We start from the raw sequence: 14,143 nt of genomic DNA, 5'->3' as shown, positions 1-14,143 counted from the left end.
ATGTAAAGGAGTTTTACTGTATGGATGCTTTTAGATAAGTGTCTTTTAATTTGTATTGTGGTCTAAAGCTGGTTTTACACAATATGATTTCTGGCCCAATTTTGCTGTCACAGACAAAAATCGCACATCATAAAATAATTATTTGATCAGGAGTTGAGATTGGTGTTCTTAGAATAATTAGCATAATGTGATGTGCTCACCAGTGGCTGATAGTGCCGTTGCAACCAAAGAAAGCTGACAACAAAGTTCTCGCTGTGTCAGATAATTTTGTCTGCCCACTGCTAAGACAGTTATGCAGAGCTCATGGAACAGCTACAAATATGCAGTGGTAAAACGTATACAAAACATGCTAATGGACAGAACAAAAAATCCTTATTAAAGGCACCAAGCTAGTTTCTGTTTGGCCTTCTTTTCTGCACAAGCTCAGATCGTGTTGATTGATGATGTAAGCAGAACTGTTTTAGCGATAACAGAAGGTCTATCATCTATCGATCTTCCACATATAATCTGACATGGAGAACACATATTATCGCACAGTCTGTTATAGAATTTGGCCAACATTTTGTTTTATTGTGAAGTAATAATCTTAAAAGACTGCTGAAATTACACAGTCTAAAACCATCATAAGACCACAAGGTAAATACTACTTGTGTATAAAGATATTCCACTTTTGAAATGTCTAGTGAAATCCCTTTTCTTTGCTGTCTACCTGATGGTTATGAGGACATGCCGATTATAACTTTGGCTTCTTCCAGCTGTATGGTTAAGAAGCCAAATTTCTGGGTTGACTGCCTCCTAATGATGTATAATGGCATGCTGATGCAGTCTTCGTTCTTTCCCACGAAGGTCCTTCCTAGCATTAAACACCTAGCAGTGAGATCCATTAGAATTTAATATAGTTTTGTTGTGCCCGTTTTCACAGTTTATTTTTCTTGTTTCTTTGTCCTCTGGGTTTGATTAGATTAGCATAACGTAATTAGCACAAGCTGATGACTTAATTTAGCTAATTTGACTCTCTATCCAAGCGATATCCAGCTAGGATGGGTGTGTGTGTGTGTGTGTGTGTGTGTGTGTGTTGCCTCTACCATTGCCTGTTATTGTTTCAGCTGTTGTGAATTACTGTGGCATTCCATAGCATAGCCCACTTTTCCCTCTCAGCCACACTCTATTAGCTCACCAACTGAAATAAATAAAGCACTTTGCACAAACAGCGGAGCCTTCTTGATGTGTGAAATTAATAGGCAGCTTAATAATTGTTGTAATGACGGTGATTTTCAGGGTGGTTAACAGGAGTTATGTCTGTTGTGCCATTTCTCTTTCTCTTTGACTTACCTCATGAACACAGTATTAAATGTCAGTCAAACAGTTACAAGAAAGGATGCAGTTCTGTATAAATCATTTCCAGACAATTACACAGTGGTAAGAAATTATGCCAGAAATCCCAGTTTCTAGTTTAATGGGAAGAGTCGATTGTGCTTTTATTTGGCTTCTCTGGTTTGCTTTTGTGTCTGGTAAAGAGGAGAACAATGCACACATTGAGAGGCTCAGGTAAAGCCTGCGGGTTAATTATGAAACTACTGCTGAGATCGAGAAAAAAAGGGGGAGTGTCAGCGCCTAGAGTGCTTAGATGCCTCAAAGAGAAAAAGGAGGGAGGAAAAGAGAAGGAGTGGGGAGCTTTGAGAGGTAAAGCCATGTAGAAAATACAATAATTTTGATCATCTCAGTTGTTGAGTAAATAGAGTCTATGCTCAGTGATGGGAAAAAGCAAGAACAAGCAGGAGATGGAGAGAACAGGATCAACAGGTGCTGTCCTAAAGCAAACAAAATGCACTGCAAAGTCAATAGCTTTCTCTGCCCCCTTGTGTTTACAGTAGATTAATGCCTGTTAATTTTTTTGTAGTGTAGTTCTATTGGAGACAAAAGCTGTAACACACTATTCCAGTCAGTCTGTTTTAGGGGATTTTGGGCTTGAGCCCTCCCTCTTCCTGTCTGAGTCAGGACTGTGACTTTTTAACTAGAAGCCAAATGAGCAGTCACTGACTGACTAAGAGAAAAGGGGGAGGGGGTGGATACAGGGTCAGGCACTGAATTTTACGTTAACTAAACAAAGTGAGTTAAAAGGATCGCATTTATACTATATAGAGATTAAGGCTGGTTTGCAGTACAACATGCAATTGATGGTCTCCCATAGTAGGATTTTAGTTAGATTTTAGAGTTAATCTGTTGCCAAAATATGATTAATCACATAATTTCTACATCACTGTTTTTTCTGATTTTCCATGATGGTAGGGATGTATGTTTATTAATATATAATTTAATCCGCTGGGGCATCATGGCGGTGTGTCTGGTCAGTTTGAGCTGAAGGAGAAAGAAATAGAGCAAGCATGAGGGCGAGAGACAGACAAACCCCTTTTGTTTCCACTGGGAGGTTTGTCTTGGAAGCAAGCATGACAGCTGCAACTAGACTGACAGAAAGAAAAAGGGAGAGAGGAAAAAAGACAGCAAGGGAAGGTTGAAAAAGAAATGAAAAGAAAGTATTTAGCTTGTTGGACACGCAGACCATGGACAGTGTGGGTGATTCACAGAGCAACTGTGGTGTGTGTGTGTGTGTGTGTGTGTGTGTGTGTGTGTGTGTGTGTGTGTGTGTGTGTGTGTGCGTGTGTGTGTGCGTGCGCATGAGTGTGTCTTCCATACATGTGCGTATGTCTGGGACTCAGCAATGGAGAGTGAGTGGGAGGGTAAGCAAGCATGCGTTAGTGCAGTGACTGCACTCTGCCAGAGCTCTTTATACATATTCCAGCACCGACCGAATAAGGAAAGGCAGTGAAGAAAGAAGAGCAAATAGAGAAATAAAACAGGGATGGGAACAGCCTGAGACACAAGACAAAACCAACACAAAAAGAATGGCATTCGTGCATAAACTTTTCATTTGCTGCTGCTGTCTCTCAGTTTCAATTCATTTTCATTGTAAAGCAGTGGCCTCAGTAACCCCACCCCCCCACACACCCCCCCCTTCCAAAACCATACTCTGTTCAGGGCTGGATAGAGTTTCAGAAGAGCAGAAGACGAGAATGCACAAATGGGGGCTTTGAATATTGCAGACTTTGAATATTGTGTGTCCTCCCTTGTTGTTTTGTTCAATTACAGAGTATCTATTTGAAAAAAGAGGGAGGAGCAGAAAGAAGAGAATGAGTAGGGGATTTTTGCTTCCGCATACACATATGCCAGTTTGTTTTGGAGAGAAAAGGGTAGCCGTTATTGATAAGCCTCTTTACTTCCTGCATACCAACACCCTTCCACCATCATTCATGTCCTATTTTTTTTTTTTCATCTTCTCTCTCTGTGTATCTCTTTTTCTCTTGTTCTTTGTTTCCCTAGAGTTTTTATGCTTGTGGGTTGGTGCCTTTGATTCTTTCTTTTTGTATTGCAAATACTTTCTTACTGGCAGTATTAGGTCTAGATTACAAACTATTTAGTCATATGTGAAACGGTAATATGTAATAGAGAGTGTATATAGTCATTAGTGTGAGCTAATTTGATCCTGTAAGCCAGTGATTCTGTTGAAACAAATCAAATCCCCTGCTTAGTCACTCCCCCTGGCATGGTGGCCCCTCCTACCAAAAGCTTTATCTCAGCCTCCATTTCTCAGCTTGGTCTTGTGTGTTTTTTTGGAAGAGGAAACCGGCATGATTGGAGCACTTCCTGTGTTTTAATACCAGAGCAGGAAACAGAACAAACGGAGCTGGATTCAAACAAAAACAGAGGGAGAAAAAGGGTGGTGAGAGTGAGAGAGTGGGAGTGGGAGGGAGAGAGGGAGAGAGAGAGAGAGAGAGAGAGAGAGGAAAAGTGGGAGATTTTTTTAGCAGCTGCAAACCATTTCAGCAGCGCAGTGGCCTGAGAACACAGTGTGAGAGAGTCTGCACGAGGAGAAAAGAGGAAAAGAAGAACTCTGTGCCTGCGTGCATCTTCTTGTGCTTTCATGTAGATCTGAGAAAGAAGAAGATAGGATGAGAAGGAGTGTGTCTGGGGATTGTCTGAAAAGCAGAGTGCCCCGAGTGGAAGGGTGCATTTGGTGTGAAGTACTGTCTGCGTCTCTGCCCTCTGGATACAGTCCCACAACTCTCTGCTCCCTGCTGTCTGGATCAGGCTGAAACCTTCACCCTCTCCCTACCTTCTAACTTCTAACTCAACCCCTCTGGACATGGCTGTCATTTGGATTCACAGATTTTCACTGCACTCTGGATAAGAGGAATATAGAAGGCAATCAGAGAAAAGGATTAATACCCTGTTTTTTGTTCTTGTTTTTGAAATGACAAAATAGACTTAAAAAAATCTGTGGATTTCATTCATTTAAAGTATCAAGATTCAGTCACTACAGAAAGGAGAAAATAACTATGAAAACAAGATATTTTGAACTCTGATTTGGGCTGGTCTTACAGATATGCTCTATTGGATTAAAAAGAGGACAAGGGAAATTTACAAACAGCGACCGACTGTCTGACAAGTGAGTCTCCTGCAGTATTTTCATGGCAGTCTTCTGACTGGACACACACATAAAAAACATTTTTAAGACAAAATGTTCTCAGTGCCAATCTGAATTCTAGACTATTTTTAAGGGAGTAGAATGTGCTTGAAGGAACATTACGATGAGAGACAAAATCACTTGATGGACACTTTGCATTTCCTCAACATCTTTTTATGCAACAGAGTATGGAGTTCTCACCTTAAAAGGAGCCTTTCATTGCCTCTCTTTGAAACAGCTCAAGTCACTAAGACGTCTCTGATTTTCCTGTTGCAGTAGAGACAGAGAGACGCAAAAGGAAGTAGCTGCAAGGAAGTTGGGGAAAGTATTGTAAAGGACATGTATGGATAGAGGTGGACTCTTTTGAAGTCAGAAAGAGAACAAAGGGGATGCAACCTACATGGAATGTTATTCCTCTATTCTGGACTTTGGACCTCTGAAACAGTTAATAACTGATGTTCCTACTTCTACTTGCTTGCATGCCTTTTAAACAAAAAGACTAATTAATATGTTGCTGAAGATGTTTGTCAGTTGGACTGAGACATTTTCCCTGATGCGCTCCATTCAGGAAAAATTAGGAATAACATTGTATATTAGAACCATGGACTCTAATCCTTCTGTGCTTATGATTATTTGCCCTGGATTATAAGTATCCTAACATTTTGTGGATCAATGTTTATTAGAAGTAATTGGACAGCCAAGACTTGAGGGCTTCAGCTACTAGTAATTTCAGCAGCAAACTGTCTTTGGAGGATTTATTTGTGGAATAGTTTGTGCCCCGTCCCAGCCCCTTGAGGGCACGCTTTTATGGGATGGGGAAGCCTCTGAGCCGGCCAGACTGTTTGCGGCAAAATCCCAGGTGTCTTAAGAAGGGCGATGATGAGGAAGCATATATTGAGGACTGCTATGTGCCGCAGCGCTCCATCTATGACACTATGCGGATTAATGAGCAGATTGACCAGGGCTCTAAGATTAGCCAGCCATCTCGTAGCACTTTGGGCTCTGGAGGAGGGGAAGGAAGCACACTTTCCAGCAATGGGACTTTAGGAGCTGACATTGGTGGAGTGTTTGTGGCACGAGGGGGGTCTGCTGATGCAGGGGTAAAAAAGTTAGATGAAAGAGTGATTTTTGATGCTCTTAAGCTAACTGGTGACCCTCAAAGCATGCCATCTGCAGGGGGTGTTGGCTCTAGTATTATTATTCCTACATCAAATTCAGCTGCTGTTGGGGCAGCTGTAGTGACCAAGAGGCGGCATCATGTCGGTGACAAAAAAGATAATCCAAATCGGCGCTCCTGGAAAGCATTTATGCCTCCAACTTACCCTGAGTTTGCTGAGCGGTTAGAGCTTTCGCCTGTCGAGTGTGGAGAGAAACGTTTATCTGGGGCAGGGATCCCAGTTTCACCTCTCCATCCATTACCTTCCTTATTAACTGCCCCAGCCTCCTCCATATCCACCCCACCTCTTCCTCCTTACAGTCCTTCTCCTGTGTTCTCAGGTGGCCCTCACACCCCTCTGGTCTCCAGCTCTCCAGTCCTCACTCCATCCATCAGCCCAGTGTCTTCTCATCCACCACATCCAATCAAGCATAAAGAGTCCCCCAAGCTGCACCCTCATCACCCAAAACAAATTAAGCCCATGCCTTCTCCTTCTAAAGAAAGACCAGGTTTACAGACTGCCCCTATATTCCAAACAATGCAGGATAGTGCTAGCTCTCCACAACCCAGCCCTGGTATCCATAGGCAGGTTGAGAGAAATGGTGACAAGAGTAAGCCAACAGCAACTCCCTTACTTTGTGTTAGAAGTGTGTCAGAAGAACAACCACAACACTGGAATATTGCAGTAACTAAAACATCTGACTCAGAGAGAGACTCACCATTCCTGGAGTATGATCAGGATACTGCCCCACTGATACCTCCGAAACCTGTATTTTGTCCTCCCACTAAAGCCCGTACCTGGCCTCGTACTACAAGAGGTGGAAAAAGGTCATTTGGGCATGGGGTAGCACTTCACAACTTGGCAATTCTTCCACCCTTGCCTCCTCTGCTAGGAGAGGACAGTGATCTGGATGAAGAGTCATTGTACCTGTTGGATCCCCCCTCACCTTTCCTGCAAGAGGGGGAGGGACTGAGTTATGGGGGCCTACCACTCTCCCCATGTCTCAGCCAAGAAGGGGGTGCAGAAGGCCTTTTGGGATGGCCCCTGCTTACTGGGGAACTTAGAGAGCGGACTGCTTCAGAACTTCGTTTTGAGGAAGATGAGCGCAGAATCTTGAAGGAGCTGGAGGAGGAGGAGAAAGAACAGTTGCAGGAGAGAGAAGAAAATGAACAGCTAGAGATGGAGGAGAAGAACTGGCAAGTGGTGTTAAAGCTGGATAGCCATGAAACAAGCAATATTTCCTGGACAGTAGAGGGGGAGGAATCTGAGCTGCAGGACTGGGAGACACAACAGCTCAGTACCTCAGATTACAGGCCTCTTCTTACCCCTCCAGTAGGTTTTGGAGGGTCAGAGGTTGCCAATGTTTCTCCTTATCCAAGTTCGGAGGATGGATCAGTTGACCTCTTTCTGGAATTGGAGAGACAATGTATTGAGGAGGAGGAAAGAAAGGAGGCATCTAGTCTTGAATCAGCTTTAAGGTCTACCCCTTCTGAGCCCCTGGTTGCATGTCATACCCTGCCCAGAGTGGAAGAAGAAGAAGAGGAGGAGAGAGAGGATAAGGTTGAGTATAACAGGGATAAAGCTGGCCTCAAAAAGAACACTGATCATATAAACCAGTTAGAGAAATATCAGACTGAGCCATCTGGTTCGGGAACAGACCAGAATCTTTCCAGTAGGGATACTGATGATACTCAAAGTTGGACTGCTAGTGAAAGCTATTATGATAGTGATGCTAACCCCAGCTTTCCACAGGATCACACCACACCCATGCTTGATATATGCACTTTGGATGAGCCTTTGTTGGAATCTGAGTCCAGTGGAATTCAGACATCCCACCTGGACAGAACTACTCTGTCAGATACAACACAAGCAGAAAGAAGAGAAACTGATTCAGACCTGGGCAGTGGAGTGTTATCTGAACAAGAGCAGTTAGATGATGAGGTGAAAGACAAGGTGCATGTAGTCCATACCTCAATGAGTCATAAAGACCTATATCCAAGTCCTGATAAACTATATGAAGAAAACAATGACTATGAGTTAGTTATGTGTAAGTCTAATTTAAATGAGGACATAATACACCTGTCTCTTGGAACATCTGATTTAAACAGTAATTTAGGAAAGGACACTGAGGACAGCAACTGTAATGTGGAATATCATGTGGAATTGGATCCCACTGTTTCAGTTAAGTTGAATTCTGACGAAGAAGGGACGTTGTTAGTTATGAAGACATACAATGAACTTTCAGCTGTAGCTGAGAAGGTTTTTGCTAGTGAGGACGTGCCTGTACCTGAGCGCAAGCTAACACATGAGGGCCAGAGGACTACAAGTCCCCCAAAATTTGATACCTCAACCCTTCTAGTAAGTCTACCCTCAAACAACAAACAATCTCCTCCCCACTCCCCAATCTCCAAATCAACTATAAACAAGGAGTCAAATGTGGGAACTCATGACAACAAAGATACAGATTCATCTGTTCCCACTGACAGCTTTGTTTACCTGGCAGTGGCAATGCCATCACAATACTCTCAGGACTGTCCTCCATCCCCACTTATGGAATCTACTCCTCCTAGTCCCCTTCCTAAACCTTGCCCTGATCCAGAAGAGGGGTCTTTTCTATCCTCTGATAGTTTTGTGTACCTGGCAGCTCCTGAACGTCTCCCTCTAGTGTCTGATGGGGGTTCTGCTGGGGAGGACTGTCGAGACTTGGACTCAGAATCTGAGACTAGCCAATCAGGTGTGGATTTTGTTCTAGGGTTGATGAATGAAGATAGTGACTGGGACTCAGATGGGTCAAGACCAGTTTCAGTGCCCCCATGTCAAGATCAGTGGGAGCAACTTGAACCAGGTCTCTTATATAGACTTTTTAGTGAAAACCAGTATGAACAAGAAATTTCTGAACCATGTGACGAAAAGGACGTCACTTGTCAATTGATGCATCCAGATGAGGAAACGACAGCATCAGCAATCTTTATCACTGAGGTAATGGCCATTGTAATATACATCTTAATGGGAAACGGGTCCATTTTTACTTGATCTATTTTAGTTAGATATGATATAGGTCCAATAACAAAGCACATACAGTACTGTTTACTATTACTATACTATCAAGAAGAAACTTACTTGTACTTTTATACCTTCTGTTTATTAGAACTTCTACTACCATGGTACTATTTCAGTTTCATGTATCATTACTGCCAAAAAACTTGTTTTGTTAGGTAAATAGGTATAGGTCCACCTTCTTACCTCTCTGTGTTAGTGGTTGCATGTAATTGTGCATCCTTGACTACATTATGGATCTGTATTTGCACTGCTTAATGTGGTTTATGCAAACAGTTGCACATTTTAATTTGACTTCAGTTAGCAACCACAATTTTTGGTCAGAGTGTTTGGTCAGAAGCATGTTTACATTTGTGAATTGTTTTTTTTTTTTTTTTTTATTTCCTGAAAATGAGCATGGCTATCTGATGTACAGTAGTTTCATGTATAGAAAATCTGTGTGATTTAGCAGCTTGGTTACAAATGAACACTCATTTGTGCAGATACTTGTTTCTGATTGCTTCTTCGTGGTGCACATGAAGGACATTGTATATTCCAAATGTCTTAGTGATGGAGAACTAGAGAACGGGTTTGTATATGAGAGACCAATACAGATGCTATTTTGCTTACGAGTTTGAAATAATCTATATGTCGGTGTTTGACAGTCTCTTAGGTTGCTGTGACTGGCCTGGTGTCTGCTCTGTGTTATGGTTGCTGTGGCGTGTGTGATGAGTCTGGCTGATGTAGACCTGATGTGCTCCTGTTATTACATTACTTGTTCTAAGTAATGGCCAAGCCTGGCTGTCCATCCACATTTCATTTAGCCATAGCTCAGCATGGGCAAGTCTGCTTTTCTGCAGAGTCACTGCCTCTTTTGTCCCCCAAATGTAATCACCTATCAGTGATGGGCAGAGAGCATTATAATTTCTGAGTGGCCAGCATGAATCAGCAAGCAAATTGACTTTTAAACTTTTAATATCTGTTGCAGGTTATTGGGAGAGGAACAAAAAGGCTGAGAGAACATATCTGTTATGGAGTGTCTGTCTCTAAAGCTAAACTGACTATAAATCTCCATTCCCCATTTTTCTGCTGTAAACCTACAACCCCCAAACTGCACCCCTCCCCTTGCTGTAGTATGAAGGCCTTGGTTTTGATATAGGGAAGTGAGAAATAAACACTGAGGTGTTATTTTATTTTATTTTTTTTTTGGGGGGGGAGCTGTTGCCAGTAACACACAAACAGTGTAAAATGTTGTTGAGAATATAAATAGATGATAAGAATGTGCCAAGCTTATCAGCCCTGGGCTCTGTGATTCAACTTCCCCCTGCAACACCAGAGGGGTAGGCACCTAATTCAGAGGAATTGCATGAAATGTGCTAAAGCAAACTCTGGGGTTGAAACAATCACCACTGAAATTGCATAGTTAAGTTGTGGCTGTTTTGAGATAGGATGGGGCGTGATCACAGACCAGTCATTCATGGAACAAAATGGCTCCATAGCTGAACACCTGGCAATGCTCATGATAAGAGTGGGCGATAAAGCTGTTAGCCAGGGAGGGGACAGGGGAAAGCTGATCTCATCTCAAAACCTGTGGTACTGTACAAAGGTGGATTGCAGGTAAACATGTGGCAGTAGAGACAAACAAGCAACCTGTATAGAAAGGGATGAGCAGGTCATCAGAAAGAGAGCCTGTGTTATGGTAAATGATAATGCAGGAATATTTGACTGTTTTGAAAATGATGGCACTGAAAGACTGCTTGTGGGAAGCACCTGTGTCAGGAGACTGCAAGGGACAAAGAAAGGGCAGGGCTTCAAGCCTGACAACCACATGCACACACTCATAAACACATAATCACACAGTTCAGCACAAGTTCAACAATAGCAAAGCTCTCAGCCAGATATGAACTCATGCATTGGGATTCTAAACCTTTTGGCTCAGTATTATTTAACAGAAACAACCATCTAAAACGGGTTATCAAAAATTTGCAGCCAGGGACTCTTCTAACTTTAAGACAAATTCCATGGACCCCCTCAGTACAGATGTAATTATTGAATATACTCAAACTATTCAAATATTTGACTCATTGTTCCAATGTGTAGAGTGATAATTTGCCTATTTACTGGAGCCATATAACTTTTTATTCCTGAACTTTCAAATGACAGAACATCTTATGAGTTGACATTATTTATAAGTCTGCTTGTTTTTGAGTTAATGAGCTAAAGATTTGTATTTTTAGGTCAGAACTGAAATTGAACTTAGCCTGTGGCCTAAAAAAGGAAAGAAAAGTTAAAAATGAAGGTAATTAACTGAGAATTAAGAAGGCTATAGAAGAGTATAGGGAGAAATGAGAGGGGAAACATGATCAGGGAACTGGGGGAGACAGTCTTTCACTTATTCAAGAAAAACTAATATGCTCAGGTATGTTCTCTAATGTGTTTTGTCATCCCATGTCATCTTGAAATATTATATTGTCATTATTGGTTTCATTATTGCATATGCATTTTCATTAGATCCATGTGTTGGGTGTGGGTGTGGGTGTGTGCGTGTGCGCGTGGGGGTGGGGGTGGGTGGGGGGGTGTTGGGCGGCGTAATTAATTGTCAGAGACGGCTGTAGTGATAGTGTTTGAGTGATAAAGTCACTAAATGGAAGGTGGCCATTTTAACTCTGGCTTCACTTTGCATTTTTTTGTACTTATCTCTCTCATTGTTTTTCTCTTTGCCTCTTTCTCTCTTTCTCTAACCTTCTGTTTGAGACTCAGGCACAGCTCTAAATAATACTATTTCCATGATGAACTATGAAATCTGATGAAAAATGAAACAATCTTGAATATTTTGGGAGAGAATGATGTAACCTATGTAATTTAACACTGCTTTGCTCTGATGCAGCTGACCTTTTGTCAGCACTATAACTCAGGCTTGTGGTTTGGACTAAAAGAGAAACAAAAAAATAAAGACTGGAATGGATAGAGATGTGGATTGGCATTGGGCAGGAAAGTAGCCAGGAGTAAAAGAGTGAGATGTAGAGACATTGTGAGGAACAAAAGAGGAGTTTGGCAAAATTGTTTGTAAAAGAAGAAACATGGATAATGAGGGAAGTTGAACACAGTGTGCGAGACTGACCAGCTTACTGGCACGTTCAGAGATTCGAAAAGGAATGAGAGGCATGTCAGATATTTTCCAGAGCTCTGCTGCACTATAGTCAAGGGCCTGAAGTGTCTTCTGCCCTGAGCTGGCCTGAGATAGATTGAGGGAAAACAGAAAATCATGATTTAAGAGAAGTGAAGAATAGATGATTCCATGTTAGCTGGACCGTCCGCAAGCACCAGCTCTGAGTGGACAAACATAAGAGACAAAATAAGTAAAAGCTAATAAAAGCTAATGCTAATAAAAGCATTAACAAAAAAAGGACCATCTCTCTCTTGCACACAGACAGCAAGCATACATAAACTTAAGCACACACACTTTGTTGGGGAGAGGGTGTGGTGGCTCATGGCTGTAGCTCATTGTTATTGAGAACGACAGATATCCTGTTTGAGGCACAAACTCGGCCTTCTCTGCAAAACAGCTGTGTCTGAATGGTTTCACATGCTGCAATGAAAACAGGATTTTCCAAATATGGGACAGATGCTGACTTGTTATTTCTTAATCTCTATCAAGAATTCTTCTTTTCTCCACTTAAGTAGTATGATTAACACATTATCAAAAACATGATCAAATTGATAGGACATCAAAGCACCCCTGAAACACAAGGCCATCAGTAGCTGTTTCATTTGCCTACATGTACATGAGTGGATGTGTAAGGGATCCTGTACTCTCTAAGCTTAGGGGTTTAAATTTACTCCACTTTCTTATTCTCATTTTCCATTTATCCCCACAGCTCCCAGTTTTGGTGCTGATGGTCTTTTTTTTTGTTTTGTGGCTGTCCTTGTGTGCAAACCACTAATATACTGTCTCTGAGTCTCTGATTAAGTATTGTGGTTTAGTGTCCTTGGAGATTTAAAGAGTACTATTGTACTGAGTTGAAGCCCTGTATTTGTTTTTTGAGTGGAGGCAAAGTAAATGCTCTTTAATTTTTAAGCACTTTACCACCTTCATAATGTTGCTGCTGGAAAGTGTGCATAATGTGCATTAGGTACTCGTCCTCCATTTTCTCTGTCTGGTGTGTGTGTGCAGGCTGTGGAGCGAGAGCAGGTAGACAGCATCCAGCCCAAACTGCACTACGTGAATGCTGTGGGACAGGGGCTAATCCAGAGTGCAGCTAAACACACAGACACACAGGCTCTGGAGCATGACCTGGAAACCACCAACCTGCACTGGAACTCCCTCAACAAAAGGGTATGACGTACACTCTTAAATTATGTCACAGGCCTACTAGAGCATTTTTTGTTTGTTTGTTTTGTTTGTTTGTTTGTTTACTGCTATTTTCCGGTTGAGAACTCGCAGCATGGCAAGTTCACCAGAATCTAAGTCAGCAGTTATTTTTATTGGCAAACTAAAATTTTGCATCCCCATGGACATGCTCTACTTAAATTATATGAATGAGCCTCATTAAGGTGTCTAATGGCTCAACAGTCAACACTTGTATTCATGCCTTAAATAGTACTGGACAAAGTAAAGTAAAGTAAACAGGTTCATACAGTTTGCTTAGGGCTTAGTGAGATATAGCTCTCACAGATCTAAAGCAATATGTTTCATTCATAAACAAAAGAAATTTATATACAAAGACACTGGGGGAAAAATGTCAGCTAGGTTTTCAGAAATTCAAACAAGCACCAATAGAACTGAAACAGCCTCATGTGCAAGTGGAATAAAAGCCAACATTTATATCACTTTCAGAAGTATAATTATTAATATCTCAACATTCACTTCTGAAAGTAAAGGAACATCTGTAATACAGATTTAAGTTCCTGTTGGTTTCATCATTATGAAGTAAGGGTTTGCAAACTTGTTCACTTAACTCAGGATGAAGGTGGGTTTCCTTTTGAGTCTAGTTCCTCTCGAGGTTTTTTCATCTTATCACCTCAGGGAGTTTTTCCCTTGCCATTGTCACCTCTGGCTTGCTTATTAGGGATAAATTTAAATTTTGTATCTGGATTTCTGTAAAGCTGCTTTGTGACAGTGTATAAATATAATAATATATTGTGGCTATATAAATAAAACTGAAGTGAATTGAACTGTATATTGCATTCCTAACTCTGGATGAGCAACCAACTGTATTATACTGTCAATGAGACACCTTATGCTGTCTGAAGATCAACTCCATGTGACTTTTTTCCTGGCTCATGTTTTTCACACTTCATGCATTAAAAAACCAACTGGAAGAACAAATGCATGTTAATGGACAAAGCAGTTGTGTCATGGTTGGTGGCCACATTTAAGTGGCTCAGATCACTGATTGAGAATTGCTGGTTTAAACCATTAGGAGTA

General features: G+C 41.5%; 1 protein-coding gene across 1 annotated transcript in view; it reads left to right on the top strand.

The window, feature by feature from the left end:
• macf1a (microtubule actin crosslinking factor 1a) overlaps window positions 1-14,143 on the top strand; it is a 184,710-nt gene that overhangs the window by 144,234 nt on the left and 26,333 nt on the right. The window contains 1 exon segment of the mRNA XM_053228719.1: window positions 12,890-13,051. Coding sequence (XP_053084694.1) covers window positions 12,890-13,051 — 162 coding nt within the window.

Source organism: Pangasianodon hypophthalmus, chromosome 23 (assembly GCF_027358585.1).
Source record: "Pangasianodon hypophthalmus isolate fPanHyp1 chromosome 23, fPanHyp1.pri, whole genome shotgun sequence".
Classification (NCBI taxonomy): domain Eukaryota; kingdom Metazoa; phylum Chordata; class Actinopteri; order Siluriformes; family Pangasiidae; genus Pangasianodon; species Pangasianodon hypophthalmus.
Note: the sequence above shows the minus strand (reverse complement) of the source record. Positions and strands in the feature narration are given on the sequence as shown.